The sequence below is a fragment of the Elephas maximus genome, chromosome X (genome assembly GCF_024166365.1).
Source record: "Elephas maximus indicus isolate mEleMax1 chromosome X, mEleMax1 primary haplotype, whole genome shotgun sequence".
NCBI classification, from domain to species: domain Eukaryota; kingdom Metazoa; phylum Chordata; class Mammalia; order Proboscidea; family Elephantidae; genus Elephas; species Elephas maximus.
Window position 1 is genome coordinate 51,271,376 of NC_064846.1, and position 25,581 is coordinate 51,296,956.

Here is a 25,581-nt window from a genome sequence, read left to right on the forward strand (position 1 = left end):
GTAGCACTTAACCACCACACCACCAGAGTTTCCGGCTAACGGTACATGAGGAAATGCTCACAATCATTAGGCATTAGAGAAATGCAAATCAAAACTAGAATGAGATACCATCTCACCCCCACAAAGCTGGCACTAATCCAAAAAACACAAAAAAATAAATACTAGAGAGGTTGCGGAGAGACTGGAACATTTATGCTCTACTGGTGGGAATGTAAAATGGTTCGACCACTTTCAAAAATGATTTGGCACTTCCTTAAAAAGCTAGAAATAGAAATACTATAGGATCCAGCAATCCTACTCCTTGAAACATACCCTAGAGAAATAACAGCTGTCACACGAATAGATATATGCACACCCATGTTCATTGCAGCACTGCTCATGATAGCAAAAAGATGGAAACAACCTAGGTGCCCATCACAAGAAGAAAAGATAAACAAATTATGGTACTTACACGTAATGGGATATTGGATGCCATGATAAAGAACAATGATGAATCTGCGAAACATCCCACAACATGGATGAATTTGGAGGGCATTACACTGAATGAAATTAGTCAGTCGCAAAAGGACAAATATGGTACGAGACCACTATTATAAGAACTCAAGAAAAGGTTTAAACACAGAAAAAAGCATTCTTTGATGGTTATGAGGGTGGGGAGGGAGGGAGATGGGAATTCACTAACTAGATAGTAGACAAAAATCATCTTTGGTGAAGTGAAGGACAATACACAGTACAGGGGAAATCAGCACAAATGGAAAAAAGCAAAAGCTAAGAAGTTTCCTGAACACAATCAAACACTTTGAGGAACAGAGTAGCTGGCACTGGGGCCTGGAGAACATGTTTTCAGAGGACATGTAGATCAATTGGCATAACAAAGTTTATAAAGAAAATGTTCTGCAGTCATTTCATCACAGAAGACATTCAGGCAGCTAACAGATACATGAGGAAATGCTCACGATCATTAGCCATTAGAGAAATGCAAATCAAAACTACAGATACCATCTCACCCCAACAAAAGCCAAAAAAAAAAAAAAGCCCATTGCCCTCGAGTTGATTCCGACTCATAGCAACCCTATAGGACAGAGTAGAACTGCCCCATAGAGTTTCCAAGGAGTGCCTGGTGGATTTGAACTGCTGGCCTCTTGGTTAGCAGCTGTAGCACTTAACCACTACGCCACCAGGATTGGCATTAATCGAAAAAACACAGAATAATAAATATTGGAGAGGCTGTGGAGAGACAGGAACACTTATACACTGCTGGTTGGAATGTAAAATGGTACAACCATTTTGGAATTCGATTTGGCGCTTCCTTAAAAAAGCTGAATATAGAACTACCATACGATCCAGCAATTCCAGCCCTTGGAATATATCCTAGAGAAATAAGAGCCCTCACACGAACAGATATATGCACACCCATGTTCACTGCAGCACTGTTTACAATAGCAAAAAGATGGAAACAACCAAGGTGCCCATCAATGGATGAACGGATAAATAAATTATGGTATCTTCACACAATGGAATGCTACACAATGATTAAGAACAACAATGAATCCCTGAAACATCTCATAACATGGAGGAATCTGGAAGGCATTATGCCGAGTGAAATTAGTCAGTTGCAAAAGGACAAATATTGTATGAGACCACTATTATAAGAACTCGAGAAGAAGTTTAAACACAGAAGAAAATATTCTTTGATGGTTATGAGGGTGGGGAGGGAGGGAGGGGGTATTCACTAATTAGATAGTAGACAAGAACTACTTTAGGTGAAGGCAAAGACAACACCCAATACAAGGGAGGTCAGCACAACTGAACTAAAACCAAAAAGCTAACAAGTTTCCTGAATACACCCAAATGCTTCGAAGGCCAGAGTGGCCGGGACAGGGGTCTGAGGACCATGGTTTCAGAGGACATCTAGGTCAACTGGCATAACAAGATATATTAAGAAAATGTTCCACATCCCACTTTGGTGAGTGGTATCTGAAGTCTTAAACGCTAGCAAGCGGCCATCTAAGATGCATCAATTGGTCTCAACCCACCTGGAACAAAGGAGAATGAAGAACACCAAAGACACAAGGTAACTACGAGCCCAAGAGACAGAAAGGGCCACATAAAGCAGAGACTCCATCAGCCTGAGACCAGAAGAACTAGATGGTACCTGTCTACCACCGATGACTGCCCTGATAGGGAACACAACAGAGAATCCCTGACTGATCAGAGAACAGTGGGATACAGACCTCAAATTCTCATAAAAAGACCAGACTAAATGGTCTGACTGAGATTGGTGGGACCCCTGGAGGTCATGGTCCTGGGACCTTCTGTTAGCCCAAGACTGAAACCATTCCTGAAGCTAACTCTTCAAACAGGGACTGGACTGGAGTATAAGACAGAAAATGATACCGGTGAGGAGTGAGCTTCTTGGCTCAAGTAGACACATGAGACTATGTGGACTGCTCCAGTCTGGAGGAGAGATGAGAAGGCAGAGGAGGACAGGAGCTGGTTGAATGGTCACGGGGAATACAGGGTAGAGAGGAGGAGTGTGCTGTCTCATTAGGGGGACAGCAGCTAGGAGTACATAGCGAGGTGTGTATAATTTTTTGTATGAAAGACTGACTTGATTTGTAAAATTTCACTTAAAGCACAGTAAATAAAAAATTTTTTTTAAAAAAGAAAGAAAATGTTTTACATCCCACTTTGTTCAATGGCGTCTGGGGTCTTAAAAGCTTGTGAGTGGCCACCTAAGATGCATCAATTGGTCCCAACCCACTTGGAACAAAGGAGAACAAAGAACATCGAAGACACAAGGAAAATATAAGCCCAAGAGACAAAAGGGTCCCATAAACCAAAGACTCCATCAGCGTGAGACCAGAAGAACTAGATGGTACCTGGCTACCATCAGTGACACCACCCTGACAGGGAACACAACAGAGAGTCCCCGACAAAGCGGGAGAAAAATAAGGAGCAGAATTCAAATTCACATAAAAAGACCAGACTTAATGCTCTGACTGAGACTGGAGGAACTCCTGAAGCCATGGCCCCCAGACACGCTGTTAACCCAGAACTAAAACCATTCCCGAAGCCCACTCTTCAAAGATTAGGCTGGACTATAAAACAAAATAATATTTGTGAAGAGTGTGCTTCTTAGTTCAAGTAGATAACCCACCCAACACGAGACTAAATGGGTGCCTCCTGTCCAGAGGCAGGATGAGAAGGCAGGAAGGGACAGGATCTGGTTGAACGGACACTGAAAACCCAGGATGGAAAGGGGGGGCGTGCTGTCACATTATAGGGATTGCAATTAATGTCGCATAATAGTATGTGTATAAATTATGAATAATTAACTTGAGCTAACCTTTCACCTAAATTAAAAAAAAAAAAAGCAAAGATGTCTCCTTGAAGACTAAGGTGCGCCTGACCCAAGCCATGGTGTTTTTGATCACCTCATATGCATGTGAAAAGCTGGACAATGAATAAGGAAGACCTAAGAAGAATTGATGCCTCTGAATTGAATTGAATATACCATGGACTGCCAAAAGAATGAATAAGTCTGTCTTGGAAGAAGTACAGCCAGAGTGCTCCTTGGAAGCAAGGATGGCACCACTTCATCTCACATATTTTGGACGTGTTGTCAGGAAGGACCAGTCCCTGGAGAAAGACATCATGCTTGATAAAGTAGAGGGTCATCAAAAAAGAGGGAGACCTTCAAGGAGATGGACTGACACAGTGGCTGCAACAATGGGTTCAAGCATAACAACGATTGTGAGGATGGCGCAGGACTGGGCAGTGTTTCACTGTTGTACACAGGATCTCTATGAGTTGGAAGTGACTCAACGGCACCTAACAACAACAACCTTGAAGCTATGATGCCTACAAAGTTCATAAAACATGTCTGTTATATTTATTAGATTATAAATCATATATATTAGAATTTTGTTTTTAATAGGAAATTGGATTTTCTTGCTGTCCTGGATCCGGTTACCTAGAAGCAGAGCTTGACACAGGGCTTGGGGTGCTCGTGATTTATGGAAAAGTGTGCTAAGAGAAAGCAAGTGAAGGAAGCAGGCTGTGGCAGGAGAAGGAGCTCAACAAGATGTGGAGCTGGAGAGGAGCCTCTGCCTGATCCCATGGGAAATCTAGAGCACACACTGCATCTCAGAGTTGGTCTTACTTTGAAGCAAGGGGGCCAGCCTTTTGTACTCCCATATCAGTCAGCCATTGGTGGCTGGTTGCAGCTGGGGTGGTGGTGAGGTTCCCAGGTAATGGCTCTCTGTGGACTGAGGGCAATTCTCTGGAGAATGGGGCAGCTGTGAATGATTAGAGCCCTGGTGGTGCTGTAGTTGAGAGCTATGGCTGCTAACCAAGGGGTCAGCAGTTCCAGTCCACGAGCTGCTCCTTGGAAACCCTATGGGGCAGATTTACTCTGTCCTATGGGGTTGCTGTTAATTGGAATTGACTCGATGGCAATGGGGTGAATGATTACCAGCCAAAGCTCATGCCACCTGGGGATAGGTGTCAATCCAGTTGCTGTCAAGTCAATTCCAACTCATGGTGACCCTATGTGTGTCAAAGTAGAACTGTGCTCCATGGGGCTTTCGATGGCTGATTTTGGGGAAGTAGATCACCAGGCCTTTCTTCCAAGGTGCCTCTGGGTAGTCTCCAACCTCCAACCTTTTGTTTAGCAGCTGATCACATTAACCATTTACATCACCCAGGGACTCTGAGGGATGGGTTCACCAGCCAGGTAAACAGGATCTGGCCAGCATACCAACAGTATCCATGATACTCAGCTGTGATAATTAACCCACTGTCTAGGACCTCACTAGCCTTGTATTATGAAATCTCAATATTCTGAACACGATACAGAGTTGCTTGCTGATCAGTCACTGGTATCAGCTTTCTGTAATTATGGCTGTTTGAAATAAATTTGGCTTGGTAGATTCAAACCTTAAAAAAAAAAAAAACCTATGGGGCAGTACTACTCTTTCACATGAGATCGATGTTGACAGCACCTAACAACACATGTTTTGATAATCTATAGAAGATATTTGCCCTTCTATAGACTTTAAGGCAAGAGCTTAATTTCCACTTCTTTTTGACATGCTATATATATTAAAAAAAAAATCCACTGCTGTAGAGTCAATATCAACTCATAGTGACCCTATAGGACAGAGCAGAACTGCCCCATATGGTTTCCAAGGAGCAGCTGGTGGATTCGAACCGCTGACCTTTTGGTTAGCAGCTGAGCTCTTTACCACTGCACCACCAGGGCATGATTCACTTATAATGCATTTCAAAAGCATCAAGTAAGGTATCTTCAGCAATGCTCTCCCTTCATAGGCCACTTTCCTTAAAAATAAGCTAAAAAAAAAAAAGTCGCCTTGGAGTTGATTCCGACTCATAGCGACCCTATAGGACAGAGAACTAGCCTATATGGTTTCCAAGGAGCACCTGGTAGATTTGAACTGCCGACCTTTTGGTTAGCAGCTGTAGGTCTTAACCACTACACCACCAGGGTTTCCAAAATAAGCTAAAGGAACCCATTTTCTTTCATTTAATTTTGAAAAATTATCTAGTGATATTTCTTGATTATATGTGTCAATAAAAATAAAAGATTAATCTATTTTCCAAACAGTCTATTAAAAATTATCAAAACCCATTTGTGCTTTAAGTGATATTTCTTGATTATACGTGTCAATAAAAATAAAAGATTAATCTATTTTCCGGTCTATTAAAAATTATCAAAACCCATTTGTGCACCAAGGTTTTAAGTTATTAAAATGTGGAGAATTTTAAGCGACATCTACTTAAAAATTCAGGCAGATCAAATTCTTACGTATAATCCCAATTGCTTCTGGGAACATTTGTTCTTCGTACCACATCTTTGACGTACCCACAAGAAAAACCTCCTAAAGTTCTTCCTGTATTCATATTTAGACTTGTTTCTCTGAGATTTAGATTAAAAAAAAAGTTTTGTTGTTTTTGTAAATTCACCAGGCTTGGTAAAATTACAGAATGTATTTTTTTCTCTTTCAGGTGTGGCTATAAATTAATGTAACTAATTACAACTTCTGCTTTTTAGAAATCAAATGGTATGAGCTCTTGTTTAAAGAACTTTCTTTACTAATTTTTAAAACATACTCATTAAAGCTAGATATATACAGATGATACCAAAACAGATCAATATTCTTCATCATTGCTAAGATAAAAATCTTAAGTGAAAATACAATGTTATGACAATTAAAAAAAAATTAGACTTCCAAGCCAAAAAGAAATACTGACTTTGGTATTTTGTACATATCTTTATTAAAACCTCCAAGAGTGGGTAAGTTCATTTTGAAACAAAATCCTTCCTTGACAACTGAGCATATCCCACTACTAGAGAGAGGCACGTGAAAGTTTTCACGGGAAAATCCCAGTTCTCCAGGTTTTGGAGAGGCAGATAAATTAAAGGAGAGAGAAAAACAAGCACATCATTGAACAGAGACTGAACCTGAAATAGAATAGGCCGGGGAAAAAAAAAGTGATATCAGTAAGTATATGGGGGTAATGGGAGAGAAACTACCAACACTGATCAGATTTTACTTGTGTCCCCATAGCAAACAAATGGTACATACTAGAAGAGATAGTAAAGACAGTGCAACTTTATCTTTAAAGAGATAATAAAGTTGGGGCAAGAAAGACTCTTGATGCCCAAGATGAAGGTTCTGTGTTTAGAAATGAAATGACATATGTATTTTAATTATACGTTTTCATTACGCTTTTTTATTATCAAAGGGATAGTCTTATCAATACTGCATGATAATTGACTTATAATGTTTTCAGTTCTACTCTACTCTAGAGAAAGAGGTAAAAAGCTCTACACTACAAACCCAATAAAATAGGGTAGGCAGGAAAACCTATGGTGATTTTTTTCTTTGAATTTTAAATTAAAATATAAATAGTTATAATTTAAAACATTTTATCGATCTATTAAAAAATGGGGCTCCTAGGCATCGAAAAAGAAAAATCATTTGAATTGAAACTAACTTTCTATATTTCCACGAAAGACATACTAAGCATCAAAATCAGGCTCTTAACCTCCTTTTGCCAAGAATATTTGCCCTATTTTTTAAGACTTTACTATGTAAACAGATATGCCACTATTTTGCTGTGGGCCACATTATGAAAATAAAGCTGACCTACTAGATATTAAACAAAAGATATGCAGACTGGCTTAAAATCGCTGTCACTCGGCAACAGTAAGAGGAGAGTTCTTTTTCAAGGCTTTGTTAAATTCTCAAATATAGCTTGAGCTGTTAAAATCCAAGTTATATAGAAGTACACAAGGTGTGTATATATGACAAGCAGCAAACAGAGTAAAAAACATCAAGTAATAATAATGTTTTAAAAGTATACACTCCTAAAATGATAAAGTCTTTACTTCTCACTTCTATTTTATTAAATGACTAATAGAACATAATTCCTATAGCTTCCATTCTTTTTTTAAATAAACCTAGATATGAATAGGAAAGATACTATAAATTTCTTTTTAAAGAGTGGACCACACTAAACAAGCCTTTTTTTCAAAGTAATTCAATTACTATATAATTACCTCTGTGCTAATATCGTGATAGCGAGTCGAAGCTGCCCCACACCTGAGTCTGAGTTTGGTTACCAGTTGCTCCAAGTCGTTAACTTCAGTAAAGCGAAAAGCTGTTTTTCCTTTGATGCTGATGACGACAGATTTGCTGGAATCATTTGTCTTATCTATAGCTAAGACCTGGGGGTGAAAAACATTTAAGTGAATCACGTTTTTCTGTTACTGTTGATACTTTTTCAGGCAAAATGTGTTTGGGCCTAGTGTTTTATAGCTAAAAGTTTTGGCCTGTGATACATTAAGAAATTGGCTTTGGGTACTAGCTGTACCACTGATAGAAGTAACCTCAGTGCAAGTTATTTCACTTCTCAAGGAAAAAGTTTAGCTAACGTGTAAAGAAATCACAATACAATTGTAAAAACTCAGCACTGCAATACTGACAATTTATTTCTAACCTACACGAAAGTTACCGATTCTATTCTTTTTTGACAATCAAATGTGATAATCTGTATTTTGCTATTCATGTCACAAACGTCTGCGTTTTAGTCATCCTAATGCCTTTTTTAGTCATCCTAATGCCTTGTTTTGTTTTTAAATTTTTAATTTTTTTCTACTTTCACTTTTAATAAGAGCTGGAAGGCTTTACTAAAAGTAACTGAGTCACGAGAGACTGGAAGGGCTGACTCCTTAGGGGGAGAGCAAGTGGGAGAACGGAGTAAGGTGTATATAAACTTATATGTGACAGTTTGACTTGATTTGTAAACGTTCGCTTGAAGCTCAATAAAAGTTAATAAAAAAAATGCTTGCAAATAAGGAAATTAAAACTCAGCGAAGTTCTGTAGTTTCCCCATTATCTGACAGGCAGAAAGGGAATTGCTGAGACTAGAACTCAAGTCTCTCAATCCAGTATGTCTGAATCCATGGAAATGGCTCTACGGCGTCTTATTTGAATGATAAGGAGAGGATCAAGAGGCAATGATTCATCAAAAAGTACACATTCAATGGCCTTATCTCACCATATTTGAAGAATGGGGGTGGGGAGAAGAAAGTAATGAAAATTGATGATGCCTGAACCAGCTTTAAAAACAAAAAATCAACATCATAATATTGTCACTGGATGTTGATGGTTTGTTGCGAAAAAGAGGAAGGAACTCAGCAATGTGGCTGTAGGTCATTAGTGCTTTCTGTGTCCTTTCTTTTTCTCAGTGGGAAGCAGGAGTAAGATTTCCTCTCCTTTGTGAAACTGAAGACAGTTTCCCTTTCTAGACTTTAGTTTTCTTCACCAGCAGTTAATACACAGCTAACCCATCTCAGGTTGATACATATGTAAATTTACACAATTGTTTCTATTTGTAAAGGAAAAAAGCTATTGTCAATAAAATGTGAGAAGTGAAAAAAAAAAGTGAGAGCATCTCAGGAGCTAGAACACCTATCTTGAATACTTAACTTAAAAAAAATATTTAAAATTACAACAAGGACACTGCATATTGAGTTTTTAGTAATTTACAGAATTAAAGGTGATTTTACTCTGCGAATGAAAACACCTTCAAACTAAAAGCTGATATGTAACCAAATTTTCATTACCTCTCGTAATGGAATGATTACGCTACATAGATTGCCATCCTGGCTAGCAAAGCAGATATAGTTTTCTGAAATGCACATTTTTCCATAAGTATTAAAGTGGCTAAATGGCACCCATAAGAAACATTCATGCACTTCTTCCAAAGTCTCTTCTTTGGGCAGCCTGTAAAAGGCAATAAATTGCTCACTGTGTGCTCGATTTTCCAGGCCTCTGTAGAAAAGAAAAAAAGGGAAGGGGGAGGGCTCAAATGATGAATTCTAAAGTGTACACATGCCTATATCAATTAATCTAAATGCACTGTAAAACAGATAGGTCAAACATTAAATACTATGTTCTTTAACAAACTATAAAATGGAAGAAACACACCAATTCCTAACAAACTCATTTTGCTTATTCTTCTTTCCAATTTTATTTTATTAGTAGATTAAAATGCACAAAAGTTAGAGATGATGTAGACCTTAAAACCATCTATTAAGGGTTGATTTGCTGGAAGTCCATGATGGCTACAACCAATCTTGGTAGACAATAATTGTCATATCAAGTTATCAGAAAATCAAGAGAATTACTCAGTTCAAACAAAATAAAATAATGAAAATTTATGGCATCGAAGTTTAGAAAGGAAGAATATCCCATAAAAGAAAATATCAAAATTCAGTGAAACAAACATTTAAATGAATGTTTAAAAAATATCCAAAGTAGAGGCATGATATAACAACACTGTTTTGCACAGCGCTGGGCACAGGATAGGTGTCGATAAATACAGGTGACTGGTTGGCTGATAACATAAATACACAAATAAAAAAGCAATTGCTTAAAACAGTACTATTATTTAGGGGCACTAAGCACATGTGCTGGAAACCCTGGTGGTGCAGTGGTTAAGTGCTATGGCTATTAACCAAAAGGTTGGCAGCTTGACTCCGCCAGGCGCTCCTTGGAAACTCTACGGGGCAGTTCTACTCTGTCCTATAGGGTCGCTATGAGTCGGAATCGACTCGACGGCAGTGGGTTTGGTTTTATGGTTTAATCACAAGTGCTAGGCAGCAATGCCATCTGGGGGAGTAAGCAGATTATATAAACTCTAACTCAAATCCAACAAGGTTAAATCTAAACTCATCCCTCCTGCACTATTTGAATATGTGATACTTCATCATGTCTTCCAAAATAATTCTGATAAATATGAGCTTCACTTAAACTGCAATTTAGTGGGCTATTTTGCTACTGTTTGAAAAGATGAGGTCTATTTATATGAAAGGAAAAATGTCCACAATATAATATCGCAAGGGAAAAAAAAACAGATTGTAGAACAGTATGTGTTGTTTAAGCCCACTCATGTTTTCTTGCAAATATTTTTTAATTCATGCACTAAAAATCTTGGGAGGGCATGCACGAAACTTAACTATGGTTATTATGCTTCTGTATTGTCTGAATTGGAGCTCTACTGGTACAGTGGTTAAGCACTTGGCTGCTTAACAAAAGGTCAGTGGTTTGAACCCCCCAGGTGCTCAGTGGGAGAAAGATGTGGCAGCCTGCTTCCGTAAAGATTACAGCCTAGGAAACCCTATGGGGCAGTTCCACTCTGTCCTATAGGGTCGCTATGAGTCAGAATCAACTCAATGGCAGTGGGTTTGGTTTTGGGGTTTTGGTATTATTTAAATTATAGCAGTAATACATGCTTATAGAAACAGTAAGAAAAATTTTTTTAGATATATATGATTTTCAACAGGCTCTCTTAAAAATGCATAGAAACAAAAATGGATTTACTGTATCTCATTTCAATACAAACTTAGTAATGAATAACTCATCAACAGATGGCTTTATAGAGGATTTTTTAAAGGGAAACACAATGGCTAAGGAGGGCTCTATAGTATGTTTATGGTGGCCAACCAAGGAACAAATAAAAAACAAATGCCCAACTAGAATGCAACAAAAACAGGATTCTTAATCCTTATAGAGTTCCATTTATAAATCATGCACACTGGAACATAATTTTGGTAATGAAGTGTAAAATAATCACCTTGCTGATCTAACCTCCAGAAAAGCAAGCTAGCTCACAAAGGAATAACTTAAGAATGGTTGAGGAATAAGCAAGAGGAACAATTGTACCCAATTGGGGCTATGCAGTAATCCCACAACCCTCCAGATCACTTGTTCATCTACCCATAACACTGTGGCTGAGGTTCCTCTTAGACCTTCCCATACCGCCTATACAGTCATCCTCCTTGCCAGAAGCTGCTTGCACTAGCTATTTCCGGAAACTCTTCTGTCCTCCTTCCCTTTGACATGCTAATTTCATTCAACTGTTCTGAATGTTGAGCAGGAAGAAAGGGCTCTGATCAGTTTCCTCAAACCAAATATAGTAACAAGCAGCTATCAGACTGATACTTCTGATGTAACCTGTTGCTGTGGAGCGAATTCCTACTCATAGGCCGTAAAAATGATTAAACACTTATTCACTGCTTTGTATTTTACAAAGTGCTTTCACACACATTATATTACCCATTCCTCACAAGTGCACTCTGAGGTAGTTATGCCAGATGAGAAACTGAGGTCCTGAGAGATTATACCTTGTCCAAGGGTTGCTCTATTCTCATTCTAAAGCCCATGCTCCACTGGCTCCACTAACTTGCCTATTCATCAAAAATGATGCTATGAATAAAATATTTTTTAAAATTAACAATGAATTTAACAATTTCAGACCTGAAACTACCTATACCACTCAGAAAGAAATTTAGAGTTAGACTAAACACACACACATACAAATCGCTGCATTTCTAAAAGCATTCCAGGGCAAATCCTATCTGAATCTCCAGAAATAATTTTCAGACCCCTGGTGGCACAGTGGTTAAGAGCTCGGCTGCTAACCAAAAAGGTTGGCAGTTCAAATCCATTATCCACTCCTTGGAAACGCTATGGGGCAATTCTACTCTGTCCTATAGGGTTGTTATGAGTTGGAATCGACTCAACCACAACAGGTAACAAATAACTTCTAGTATTTTGTAGGATTAAATTTCGTGGAGAGATTATTATTTGTGAAATGCATATGAATAAACACAAAAAACACACATATTGATGATCAGCTCCAAAAAACTACCATATAAGAAAGAACAGTTACATTTCAATGGTAATCAGCACCATCATTCTTATGATCAAACTATAAAAAGTAAGTACTAATTAAGCTCCAAATACCTCTTGGTGATTTGCAGAGGATCATCAAGGATTGGATCATTATCAAACGTTTCTTTATCAAAAAGTCTCTTTATAGCATAATTCGCCAGCTGCTCCATGAGAAGGTATGTTTGATTAATGTGCAAAAACATTGAAAAGTAGTGATTCTCCCCTTGGGAACATACATGAATACTCTCTGTCAGTATGACATTGGAAGTCTTTTCAAGTTTTGAGACTGCATCCCAGGAGATAACAAGTTTTACTGCAAATAAGAGTTATAAGGAGGTATGATTAACTTTCTCAACATTGATAGATGTTTATTAATCAGGTCTTTTGGGACAACAGTTAACCACCTGGAAAAAAAAAGCTATGAATGGCTAAAATACTGCAGAGATCCAAGACTTGTTAAAATTTTGAAGAAATAATTTTAAAGAAATTTTAAAAACTATTATGACTTGATATATAAATCTGTGTCTTTACATAATTAGAGAAAATAACTTTTCAATAACCAATGATTAAAAACTGCATGTGTACTATAAATAATACTGCTTGATTCTTCTTTTTGGCCACAAAATTATATGGGGGCCATTATAGTACTATGGCTATTATGTTTATGCTGTATGTTTAAAACAAGGATAGAAACAAGTAGGCAATTTATAACAAGGGGCAAAAAGCAGTCATATGCCAGTCAACCATCATCATTTAATATCCATTCACTTCACATAGTATGCAAGACACTCTATACACATGTCCAATGGTTCATATATTAACCAAGCAGCCTTAGAAGGATTCTCTAGATGAAGTTAACTTTTTAATGTACAATTTAATTACCCTTAATATCAACCCCATTACTTTATATAAACCTAACACCACCATAGAGTTGATAGTCAGCAAGTTCAAAGTCATGGTAAGCAACAGAAACCACTTACTTTCTGATCCTAATAAAAAAGAATAGAAGCTCAAAAAGTTGGTGCTGAGATAGAGCCAGCCCTGACAAGGAACCCGTCCTTTCCAATAACTGCATGAGTAATAGGTCACTAACTTCTCCTGCTCTGGTAAGCCAAAACATTTTTCAAATTTCAAAAGGGCTTCTCGAAATTTCTCAGGATCATCTTCTTTTGCAAAAGAATGCTTTCCCTCTTCAGCAATTAATCCCTAAAAGAGATGAAACATTTCCTGAAAACTCATCACCACTTGCCAACAAAAATATATTTCACATATTTCATTTTAAATAGTTAATCATATACCACTGTATATTTCTATAAAGGTACATATATCATATGTATATACAGTATTTTTATGCAAAAATGCACACCTTCTGAGTTTGCTTGCCAGCTGCATCCTCCCCCCGGGGAGGCACCCGCCAAGCCAATCCTCTTCCACATGTTGCTGTAAAAAAATTAGCATAGCGCGCTTCAGAAAATACCTCACAAGGGGAGGGCATGGCTGGCAAACAAACACAGAAGGTGCGTTATTTGCATAAAAACACAGTATGTGTGTACATACATACTTCTCTTAGGATAGAGGCCAGAAGATTTTCTTCAGTTTTGTAACTAGGCATTTCTGATATCTCACAAGGAGTTACCACAAATATAGGTACTAAATATATTCTTTCAAATGAACTAAAGTTCATTCAAACTCCAAATTCAAGAGATATTGAAGTTAAAATACACCTAAGAATACTTACAATGGTACCAAAAACAAATGAATGACTTTACAATTTTCTTTAGCACTAATTGTGACATTCGCATGTATGCTTTGATCAATCCTGAAAGTGCCAGTAAAACAATGATTTTCCATTCAACTTCTGACCCTCATATAAGAGGGTCAAACATAATTTTAAAAAAATTTTTAATTTTTTTATCTACAAAATATATTCATGACACTTACTCTGATCTTTCCTTGTACAAAATTAGTAATATCTTCATTTGAATCAAACACAGATAAGGTCTTCATAATATTTTCTTCCAACCAATCCCAGTGCTTAGTTATTTCTTCTCTGTTGGCTCCTGATTAATAGCACACGAAAATAAGAGGCTCAAGGAAAACTCTACAACAAAACTGCTCTTAACATTTACAAGCTTAGTGTAAAAAGGAATAGAATATCTGTTCACTTTCAAAAATGATGATCACAAATGAATAAAAGTATTATATTTATTCTCTACTTGTGGGGACCAACGGTATTTTTTATTATAAATAGAAAGAATAAAATATTTAATGAAAGAGGAGAAAAGTAAATACAAATCATGAGAAAAGATATAAAATTCTGAAAACAAGATGCCACTAACTGGTATCTACAGTAACCAGTATCTTATAAGAGATTATGTAGAGTTACCAGGAAATACATACACATAATTCAATCCTTGGTCTTCAAATAATCTGTGACTGAAAACAGCAAGTACATGACAATCTTATGCATGCTGTGTAAATGTGGATTTCAACGGTGGCCATTCTATCTTAGGAAGTGTGAAGCCTTTGCTCAGAGTCACCCCATGTGTTAGTTACCTAGTGCTGCTATAACAGAAATACCACAAATTGGTGGCTTTAACAACAGAAATTTATTTTCTCACACTTAAAAAAAAACCCGTTGCCACCAAGTCAATTCCGACTCACAGCGACCCTATAAGACAGATTAGAACTGCCCCATAGAGTTTCCAAGGAGCGCCTGGTGGATTTGAACCGCCGACTTAACCACTACACCACCAGGGTTTCCTCTCACAGTTTAGGGGGCTAGAAGTCTTAAATCAGGGTGCCAGCTCTAGGGGAAGGCTTTCTTTCTCTGTAGATTCTAATGGAAGGTCCTTGTCTTTTTGAGCTTCTGCTTCCTGGGTGATTTTCCTGTCTCTTGGTATCCGTGCTTGCTAGTTGCCTTTAATCTCTTTTGCATCTCAGAAGAGATTGACAAAAATACACCTATGCTAATTCCGTTTTATTAACACAATAAAGACAACCCATTCCCAAATGGGATGATAACCATAGGCATAAGGCATAGAGGTTAGGATTTATAACACATACTTTGGGGGGTGGAGGTGGACACAGTTCAATCCATAATAACCCATTTGTTACCAGAACTAGTAAAGTTACAGAAATCTCATTAAGGAGGGTAGAAAATTTGTAGCAATTTTCTGATCAGTGTTACATGGATTGTTGGAGGTCAGATAAAATATTACAGTTATCTCTGGGTTGCTTTGAAAAACATTTCAATATCTATCAACCTCCTCCTATCACCACATACCTTTGAGATCTTCCTAGCATTGTGGATTATACAAATCTCATTCAAAAGAAATATCTTCACTTCTCAGTATGTTTTATGATGTATGGAGACTGATACATTAAAACAAATTATTGACACTGAAAAACTATTCCTCATTACTCACTTAGAATTTATTCATCTTACTGAAGTCACCATCCCAAGCATAATAACATTATTTAATGAAACACAATTGAAAGCTGTGGGGAAATTTTAAGGCTTTTATTTTGGTCCTTTATATATAAGGAAGCTTCATCAGTAAGTAACCAGTACCACATTTCTGCATCAGATTAATTTGGGGGATTTAAGTTATGTAATATCCTTTCATTTTCATCAAAAATAGAATGGATGTTTTTCTTGAAATGATTTCTACCAACCAGATTTAGAGCTGAGATACACAATTCTAGTGATACCAGCAGGTGTAACATCTTCATTTAGTTTAAATGGCGTTCAATTTAAAAGGGCCAGGAGAAAAGACTCATCAGCAGCATTAAAGGAAATTTAGAGGTAAATCAAAAAACAAGCCACGTATTTAAAAAAATTAATTGTATGCTGTACGTTCACACATATGAACTGCCTAGAAAATTCACGTGCTTTTTTTCTTAAGAGAAAGGGAGGCGAGAAAATGAAAAAGACAGCCTTTCAACATTAAAAAGGCTAGAATTCTGGGATTCTAATTAGACCAACATTATAATGAAATCATAAAGAAATAAACTGTCATTATATATATTTTATTTTGAACTGCTTTATAGGGAAGAATTATCTTCATTCCTTATCCATCCACAATATATAGGTGGCAGCATCTAAACCACCTCAGCATGAATGAATATGCAGTACTAACCTGCAACACATTTCTTCATATTTCAAGAATACAATGCCTTTTGTGAGAAAGTAGGGGCGTGATAAAAAAAAAAAGTTAATTTTTTCTACTTATATATCCTTAGGGCACAATTCTTAAATTTCGGGCTCACAGTTAACTTCAGATTCTTCTCATCTGAATTATCTGTTATTAATGATAAAACATTTCTAGGAAAGTTCCCATCTTCCCCAGCACTTGGAGGAGGCAAGAGAAGTTAAATTGAAGAAAAGTCATAAAGTAATAGCACTGACCAAAATATGCTCCAAATCAGTATTGCTGGAACACATGCTTTAGGTGTCTCACACCAGTGAATTTTTTTAAGTCCTAATAACCTGTAATCTTAAGTAAACAATTAGATTTCTTGCTATTCTCAGAAAGCAGAGTTGCACATTTAACTTGTTTCTAAATATCAAAACAACTAGGGAAATAGTTGTTTTAAATTTTAAAATTTCCTACTGCCTACTACTACCCAGTGCTGCCGAGTCAATTCTAACTCATAGAGACCCTATAGGACAGAGTAGAACTGCCCCATAAGATTTCCAAGGAGCAGCTGGTGAATTTGAACTGCCAACCTTTTGATAAGCAGCCGAACTCTTAACCACTGCGCCATCAGGGCTCCTAAGTTTAATTAAATTAAGTTTAAATATTCCATTTCTTAGTATCCTTATTTAATGTTGATTTATACATTTTGAAAAATCATACTTACCACATGCAATTGACCAGTAAACTTGAGAGTCTGGTGTCTGGTGTAGGATGCGGAATGGAGCTACTTTAGCAGTAGAGTCTAAGACTGAATCAAGAGTCCCAACCAGAAGCCCTGTTGTGATAGATTGTTGAATAAGGGTTTCATAAGAGACAAGTAAAATCAGTATCACTTCATGTGAGAACTAATAAACTTATTTTAAATTACTTTTTTAGCCCAAAGAATCCTCACAGAGATTTTTCCTAAAGAAAAAATGTATTCTGAATGAAGTATGCCTATATAAGTCGTGCTTGACAAAAATTATCTTTCAGTAAGTCAGGCTTAGTTGTCCACATCTGACAATATATTTTGCAGCACCTGTTTCACAAGACTGTCTCTACAGCAAATAAAAATGTGGACTCTAGTACCCAGAATATTAGTAGCTTGGCACATGTGAAATAGGATGTTATCACAAGCCTGTTATTGTTGTTGTTAGCTGCCATTGAGTTGGCCCCCAACTAATGGTGACCCCACGTACAATGGAAGGAAACACTGCCTAGTCCTGTATCATCCCCGTGATTGGTTGCGGATTGCACTATTGTGATTCATAAGGTTTTCACTGGCTATTTTTGGGAAGTAGACCACCAGGCCTTTCTTCCTAGTCTGGCTTAGATTGGAAGCTCTGCTGAAACCTGTTCGGCATCAGAGCAAAATGAGGTGCATTGGCCAGGAATCGAACCTGGGTCTCCCACATGAGGGGAGAGGTGAGAATTTTACCACTGAACCACAATTATCCCCATAAATAAATTCATCTATTAAAAGATAATTGTTTGGGTCAAAAAGGAACTACAAGCATAAAAAAAAATAGACTAAAAAAGAGTAGAGGGAGGTAAATTAGAAGAGGGGGAGATGTGACTTAGTTGAAAGGTAAGAATGGGAAAATAGATGTAGAAATAGATGAAAAGTAAGGATCACAAATGCGGCATAATAGCAATTAGCAATCTGACAGAGGGTTTTCATGGTAGGGGTAAAGTATGAAGAAAGAGTAACTTCGCAATGGCAATGTGTGCAGATTATAGAGGAAAGGAGCTATCTGATAGGAAAAAACTTAGAGTATGAATTGAAGATTTTGTTTAAGAAACAAACGATACAACCCAGCTGCACAGTCAGGGTTCTCTCTAGCTAAGCCGGCTCACAGCACCAACTGTGCAAACCAGTCTAGGGAGGTTGAGAGCATCCACTTCTGATGCCAAATATTAAACCCATTAACCTGTTGCCATCAAGTCAATTCCAACTCATAGCTACCCTACAGGACAGAGTAGAACTGCCCCATAGAGTTTCCAAGGAGTGCCTGGTGGATTCAAACTGCTGACCTTTTGGTTAGAAGCCTTAGCTCTTAACCACTACACCACCAGGGTTTCCATGGTAATTGTGGTGGGTAATAAATTCCACTCTCCAAGCCAACTGCATCTAGACTCCAGCTGCTCCACACATCCCTTTCTCTCTCATCCCCATTCACCCAGGGTTAGGTCAGCAGGTATTGGCCCCTTCTCTTGTTTCTTACATTCCATAATCCACTGGAATGACTCACAAACTCCAGAGGAAGGGTTATCTTTAATCTAGCAGAAAAAAAATGATACAAATACAGTGGGCGAGGTCTGGGAGGGATCTTGGCTCAGAGCTTCCATGTTTCCAGGGAACACTCCTACCCTCCCAAGAGCAGATGTTTACTTTCACCTCCCAGAAGCTCCACTGAGCCTCCATCTATCAAGGCCTTTATTGGCCTCCCCGTGTGCCATGACAGATTATATCGTGCCTCCTGAGGCTTAGTCAGCATCAGGCCCTCAGGTGGTTCTTCTTGGTCTGGCCAGCCCCCCACTCATTGGCCTCATGTGTGGTACGGCTTGCAGGAACCAGGGCCAAAGGCCAAATTGTTTACTACAAGGGAGTTCCACACCTCGTGCCAGTCAACTATTCTGAAAGCAGAGGTCCTGGGGAAAAGAGAATGGGCATGAGGAGGAGGGACAGAGGAAATGATTATACTTCAAATAATAATGAGGGAATTACTGGAGTGTTTAGGGATAAAGGAAAAATAATTCTATCACATTCAGCATGAAGTAGTAACTGTGAGAAATTGGAGATTTGGCTAAGAGGTCAAGAATAAAGAAAAGTGGGAGCTAAACATATGCAGATAGTGTCTTCAGAATGGTATGACTGAAATTACTCAGGAAATGGAGAAAACAAGGGGAATGTTCTCAGTTTGAAGACAGGAGAACGAAAATATTCAAAAGGAAGTTAAAAGCATTATAGCAAAGGACAATAAAAAAGGTAACTATCTTCGGATTGAAAAGGAAATCAAGAAAACGTGCATGTGGATATATAATAACATGACAATTGTCAAAATAAATTACAACTTCAAATAAAAGAACTTATTAAACAACTTCAAATAAAAGAACTTATTAAATACACCACAGTTTAGTTGTTAGATTTATGACAGTTTTTGCCTTCCAAGAATTTAAATTCTAAAACAGTGCTTCAAAAAGAAGTATTTTCAAATCTGCAAGAAAACCATTTATTTCACCTTTAAACCCAAAACCTGTTGCCATTGAGTTGATTTCGGACTCATGGCAACCCTACAGAGCAGAGTAGAACTGTCCCATAGGGTTTCCGAGGCTGTAATCTTTGTGGATTACACTTCAAAATAATGGGGAAAAAAACCCTTCACAACTGGACCAATAAGTAACATCATGATAAATGGAGAAAATGCTGACGTTGTCAACAACTTCATTTTACTTGGATGCACAGTTAACACCCACGGAATCAGCAGTGAAGAAATCAAACAATGCATTACATTGGGCAAATGTGCTGCAAAAGACCTCTTTCAAGTGTTAAAAAGCAAAGATGTCACTTTGAGAACTAAAGTGTGCTTGACCCAATCGACGGTATTTTCAATCGCCTTATATCTATACAAAAGCTGGGCAGTGAATAAGAAGACCAAAGAATTGATGCCTTTAAATTACGGTGTTGGTGAAGAATATTGAATATACCATGGACTGCCAGAAAAACAAACAAATTTGTCTTGGAAGAAGTACAGCCAGAATGCTCATTAGAAGCGAGGATGGTGAGACTACATCTCATGCACTTTGCACATGTTATTAGGTGGGATCAGTCGCCGGAGAAAGATATCATGCTTGGTAAAGTACAGGGTGAATGAAAAAGAGGAAGACCGTTGATGAGACAGACTGACACAGTGGCTGCAACAATGGGTTCAAACATAGTTGATTGTGAAGATGGCACAGGACTGGGCAGTGTTTCATTCTGTTGTACACAGGGTTGCCATGAATTGGAACCAACTTCCCGGCACCTGACAACAACAACAACAATCTTTATGGAAGCAGACTGCCACATCTCTCTCCTGCAGAGTGGCTGGTGGGTTAAAACCACCAAGCTTTCGGTTAGCAGCTGAGTACTTAACCACGGTGCCGCCAGGGCTCCTTCATTTCACCTTTACTACTTTTTAAATAAAACTACCTCAAATTTTATTTTCTTTTTTATATACACTAGGAAAAGTAGTACTAGGAGATTTGGAGGAAGAACACAGAGGTAAAGACTGGCTCAACTGAAAAGTAACTGGAAATGGGGATGTGTAAGGAGGCAGTGAGCGAAGGAGAGGCCATTAGATACCATTCTTGAGTGGCAAAATATCAGTTAGTTGTCCGATACAAAGTTTTGAGGCCGGGGACAAGGTGGCCAAAATCACTAGCAAGAAAGATAATTTTTTGGCACCAGAAATATGTCTAAGATTATAGGTGCTTTTTTTTACACTATATTGAAAAAAATTGTTCAGCTTTTTAAAGTGCATTAAAAAAGGCAGTTAGTATAAAACTATGCAACAAATAATTTAGAAGCTAGTAGTATAATACATTTCCAGTTACTTAGGGAACTCTTCTAGCTTATTAAGCTGTAATCACCATCAAGTCCCTGAAAATCATTCAAGAATTAATATGCCAATGTCTGGGTTCTAAAAGTACAAGCAAACCAGGAGATGACTTGGGTTGTTATTCTATATACACAGAGGTTTATCATGTAACGGCCTAAACTTCCAAGGTCATGAATCGGCCCACACACGAGAAATACTATAGCTATCCTAAATTCAAAATGAGAATTGATAATTTCTGTCAGTTGCATAACAGAAAAAATTGAATAATATCAAGAAATTAAAATCATCCTTTGAATGACTATAAGTAAAGTACCAAATGTTCTAGACACTGGTAAAGGTCTACAGAGTTTTGGTAGCATTCTGACATACAAGTCACATCCAACTTTTGAAGAGAATTCAACACCATAATTTAAAAAAAAATGTGTAATACTTTGTATTAAATGGCATTGTTGTTGTTAGTGCCCTCGAGTCCATTTTGACTCATAGCGACCCCATGTGACAGAGTAGAACTGCCCCATAGGATTTTCTAGGCTGTAATAATCTTTATGGGAAGTGGATTGTCAGGTCTTTCTCCTGCAGAGCCACTGGGTGGGTTTGAACTGCCAATCTTTCAGTTAGTAGCCCAGTGCTTAACTGTTGTGCCACCAGGGCTCCTTATTAAATGGCACAGGAAGATAATAAAAAAGTGAGGTTCCTCCACAATAGGGAATTTGCATACCATGATTATTGTCCACTGATCAATTGTTTTTGGCTAGTTATAGAGGATCACTGACTTTAGAGCAGAAAAACATCCTAACAGTTCATGTAATCCCACCTCCTAACACATTCATTTTCTCTACAGTACCCCTGATAGAAAGCCTAGGTTTTTCTTGTATAACTCCAAAGAGGTTACTTCTCCCAAGGCAGCCCATGGCATTGGTAGGATTTTCCATAAATTAGAAAGTCTTTTTAAAATATGGAGGGATTTATATATCCGAATGTTTTAGTTAGGACTGGCTTCATGGGCTTGTGGCCTATGCACAGGGCCCTGTGCTCAGAAGGGCCCCATGCTTGGTTTAATGCTCTGGCGTCACTGTCTTGAAATTCTTAATCATTTTGTAACAAGGGGCCCTGAATTTTCGTTTTGCACTGAGCCCCACGAAAGAGATAGCCAGTCCTCGTTTTAGTGGTCATCTCTGGGCAGTGGAATGATGGGTGATGATTATTTTTTTCTTTATACCTATACATAGTTTCTGACATTTTTACAATGAATATTTTTTCACTTTTATGATAGAAAAACAAAGCTATTTCTTACACACCGAATACAGAAAAAGGAACATCTTTCTTAAGGTAAATAAAACATTTCTTCCTTCCAACTTTGGGCAATACAAAACATGTACTCTATTCAGCATGACAGATCTTCAAATATTTTAATTATAGCGATCTTGTTTCCCCTTACTTTTGCTGTACGCAATCATCTAGGCCTCTTATTATTTCTTCCACTACTCTTTTAACAAACCTATTTGGCAAAATCCCTTTTAAAATATGGCATTCAAACCCGAACACTAGATATGGCCTAAACAAGTGAAGGCTTTTTACATTTTGGACTCCATGGTCCTATTAAAGTGGAGCCTTAGTGGCGTAGTGGTTAAGAGCTCAACTGAGAACCAAAAGTAAAGGTAGGCAATCGAATCCACCAGCTGCTCCTTGAAACCCCTATATGGCAGTTCCACTCTGTCTTATAGGGTCACTATGTGTCGGAATCGACTTGATGGCCACAGGTTTTTTTGTTTTATTAATGCAGTCTAAAATGATACTAGCTTTTTCAGCCACTACACCATATTATCATATTCATCTTGTGGTCAATTAACCTACTTTGAACTTTTTCACAAATATCTCTGTTCTGTACAGCTTATTTTTTTAAACCTAAATGCAGTTTACACTTACCCAAGCTAAATTTTATCTCACTGATTTCAAATGAGCATTCTAACTTGTCCAGATCTTTATGAATTTTTATTTTATTGTTCATGATAGTGATTTGCAAACCCAAACTGCTAAATATTTGTTTGAAACTACTCAAGCTCAGCCCTCAGGGATTCTGATTTCATTGACCTGAACATCCTATTTCTTCCTTAACTTTGTATTACAAAATCTTTAAAACATACTTTAAAAATAGAATACTATATTGGAACATTCATGTGCTCATCACTTAGCTTCAATAGCTACTAACATTGTTAGTTTTCTTTCATTTATCCCTCCATGGAATATTTGAAAATAAATTCCAAACATGACATATCATTTTATTCACAATACTCCAGGGCCATCTAGTTTCTTTTAAAAAGGTCTCGGTTAAATCTAACGTGCAGCCAGTATTGAGAACCACTGACCTATGGTATCAAGTACACCCTGCAATTTTGAGACACCTGCAAATTTGATAAACATTTCTTTTTTTTTTTTAGGTCAATGGTAATGATCAACAGGTAGGAGCAGAGTTGAGTTTTGGAGGCGAGGCCACTGAAAGAGCCACAGCTTGAAGATGGTACTCACTGTCAATGTGCTAGTTTACCATACAAATTAAAGTGTGTTTTAGTTTGACAAATTGGCTCTTTTTGTTTATAAACTAGATTGAGGGCGCTATGTCCTACATTGTGTAAGGCAACACTGTGCTAACTGTATAACGGTCATTTAAATAAATTTCCTAATTACAAACAAGATTTATTTCCATTCTAAGTAAAATATTTGATTACAAATTTATGCCATAGAAATGACTGCTGGAACCTTATAAAGGATTCCATCTTTCCATATATTGCCATGCTTATAAAGTCAAACAAGTATACCTTTACTGAATTTTTATAATCTCAATTTCATTAAATGTTAATGAACAAACTAATTAGTAAATTGACAACACACTTAGTAGGAAATACATTCAAATAAGAGAAAGTAGTGCGGTCAATAAAGGTTGTGGATTTTCCTGACTCTATTATCTTGCTATTAGACCCAAGTCTGCCAAACAGGACTATGAATGGTTATTTCAAAATAATGAAATAGTCACAGTTGGCATTTTGAAAGCTGCCAACTTTACACTGAGAGCTTGGAAAACTGTTAATAAACAGAATTATTCTTTTGTCCTGTGTTCTTTCTCTCTGCATTCTTTTAAAAGCATTTACTTGAAAACTGGATACATGCAAGCACTTACTTCCTTCCCTAACTGAAATCTTTGTTCGTTAAAAGACTTGGAATTTTTCTAGGGAAGGAACTGATGCCACAAATGGCAGATTACAATGTCATTTGGGAAACAAGAATAGATGAATTATTAACCAAACCCAGCTACATTTCTAAAAATGAAAACATAGGACAATATAAGAATTGCTACCATCTTTATTTACAACCACTTCTTACTCTTAAAAATTTATGTATCAATGTACAAAAAAGTAACAACAACAACAAAATAAACAAATTCCTAGGTGCAAAGCAAAAAGCAGGTATGGCAGCAAATGAACAAACTCATATATAATATAGGTCTATTAAGACATTATCTAGAAAAACCAAACCTAGGCATTCCTTTGGTTAGTTTAAAACAAGAGGACAACTAATATAATAATAAAAACAAAAAAAGTGATTATCACTTGTTTTAAAGCTTCACTTCTTTATATCAGAGTAAGGGAGAAAAACAAAGCCATCTAGAATTGATTTGAAATAGCAGAGGAGACAAAAAAACAACAAAGGTTTAATTCTCATCTCCCTTTAATGTTCTATCTCAGGTTTTCTTCTTACATCCATGAGGCTATTGCTTTTCAATAACTTTTTTATAATTGCTAAGGGCACTATACCTTGAGTCTCATATTTTCAAATCCAAATAAATGAATCTCGGATATTTGCTGCATCCCCAACAACTACCATCTCTTGCTTTTGTACTATCACATTATTCCTCCCACCTGGAATGTCCTCCTCACTTCTCTCTACCAAACCACGTCCAGATTATTGTTAGTGCTCCTAGATGGTTGATTTAATTCAAAAACAATCCAAGCTGGATTTTGGCAAGATGCCCCACAGATGCCACACTGGAATTCTGCCACCAGTACACCACTTATTATTAATCACTGCTTTTAGGAAACCTTTGTATCACTGAACAGGACATTTGATAAATATACTTTACACCAGAGCTAGCCTTGGGAAATTGCTTTAAGAGTTTCTAATACCCCCTCATTCATGGAGATTTATAAGCCAACAAAACCAGCCTGATATCATTAGTGGCTATCTCAGTAATTATACATTTGTTTGCTTATTTATATTTATTGTCTATCTGTCCCACCAGATTATAAACTGAGAGTAGGAACTATTTGTTTTATCCACCTGTATACTCAACACCAAGGACAGTGGCCAGCGGCCACCCCATTTCTCTGCTTCCCTTCGCAGCAAAATTTCTAGAAATAATTATCTATATTCACTCTGCTCCAAAATATCTGCTTGGCTCATATACCCTAGTCCTTCTGGTCTCTGCTCATTGTTGTTGTTGCTGTTAGGTGCCATCAAGTTGGTTCTGACTCATAG

At 37.4% G+C, this 25,581-nt stretch overlaps 1 protein-coding gene across 6 annotated transcripts in view; it reads right to left on the reverse strand.

Moving 5' to 3' along the window:
* The window catches only part of TBC1D8B (TBC1 domain family member 8B), a 106,619-nt gene that overhangs the window by 72,301 nt on the left and 8,737 nt on the right, over positions 1-25,581 (reverse strand). For 5 of the 6 annotated variants that reach the window (XM_049873144.1, XM_049873146.1, XM_049873148.1 and 2 more), the window contains exons 2-7: positions 17,136-17,246; positions 14,211-14,329; positions 13,250-13,475; positions 12,342-12,582; positions 9,158-9,365; positions 7,589-7,756 (exon numbers count right to left, since the gene is read on the reverse strand). In XM_049873144.1, the coding sequence (XP_049729101.1) occupies positions 7,589-7,756; positions 9,158-9,365; positions 12,342-12,582; positions 13,250-13,475; positions 14,211-14,329; positions 17,136-17,246 (1,073 nt within the window). The remainder of the gene's footprint in view (positions 1-7,588; positions 7,757-9,157; positions 9,366-12,341; positions 12,583-13,249; positions 13,476-14,210; positions 14,330-17,135; positions 17,247-25,581) is intronic. The other variant, XM_049873145.1, reaches the window with a different exon arrangement.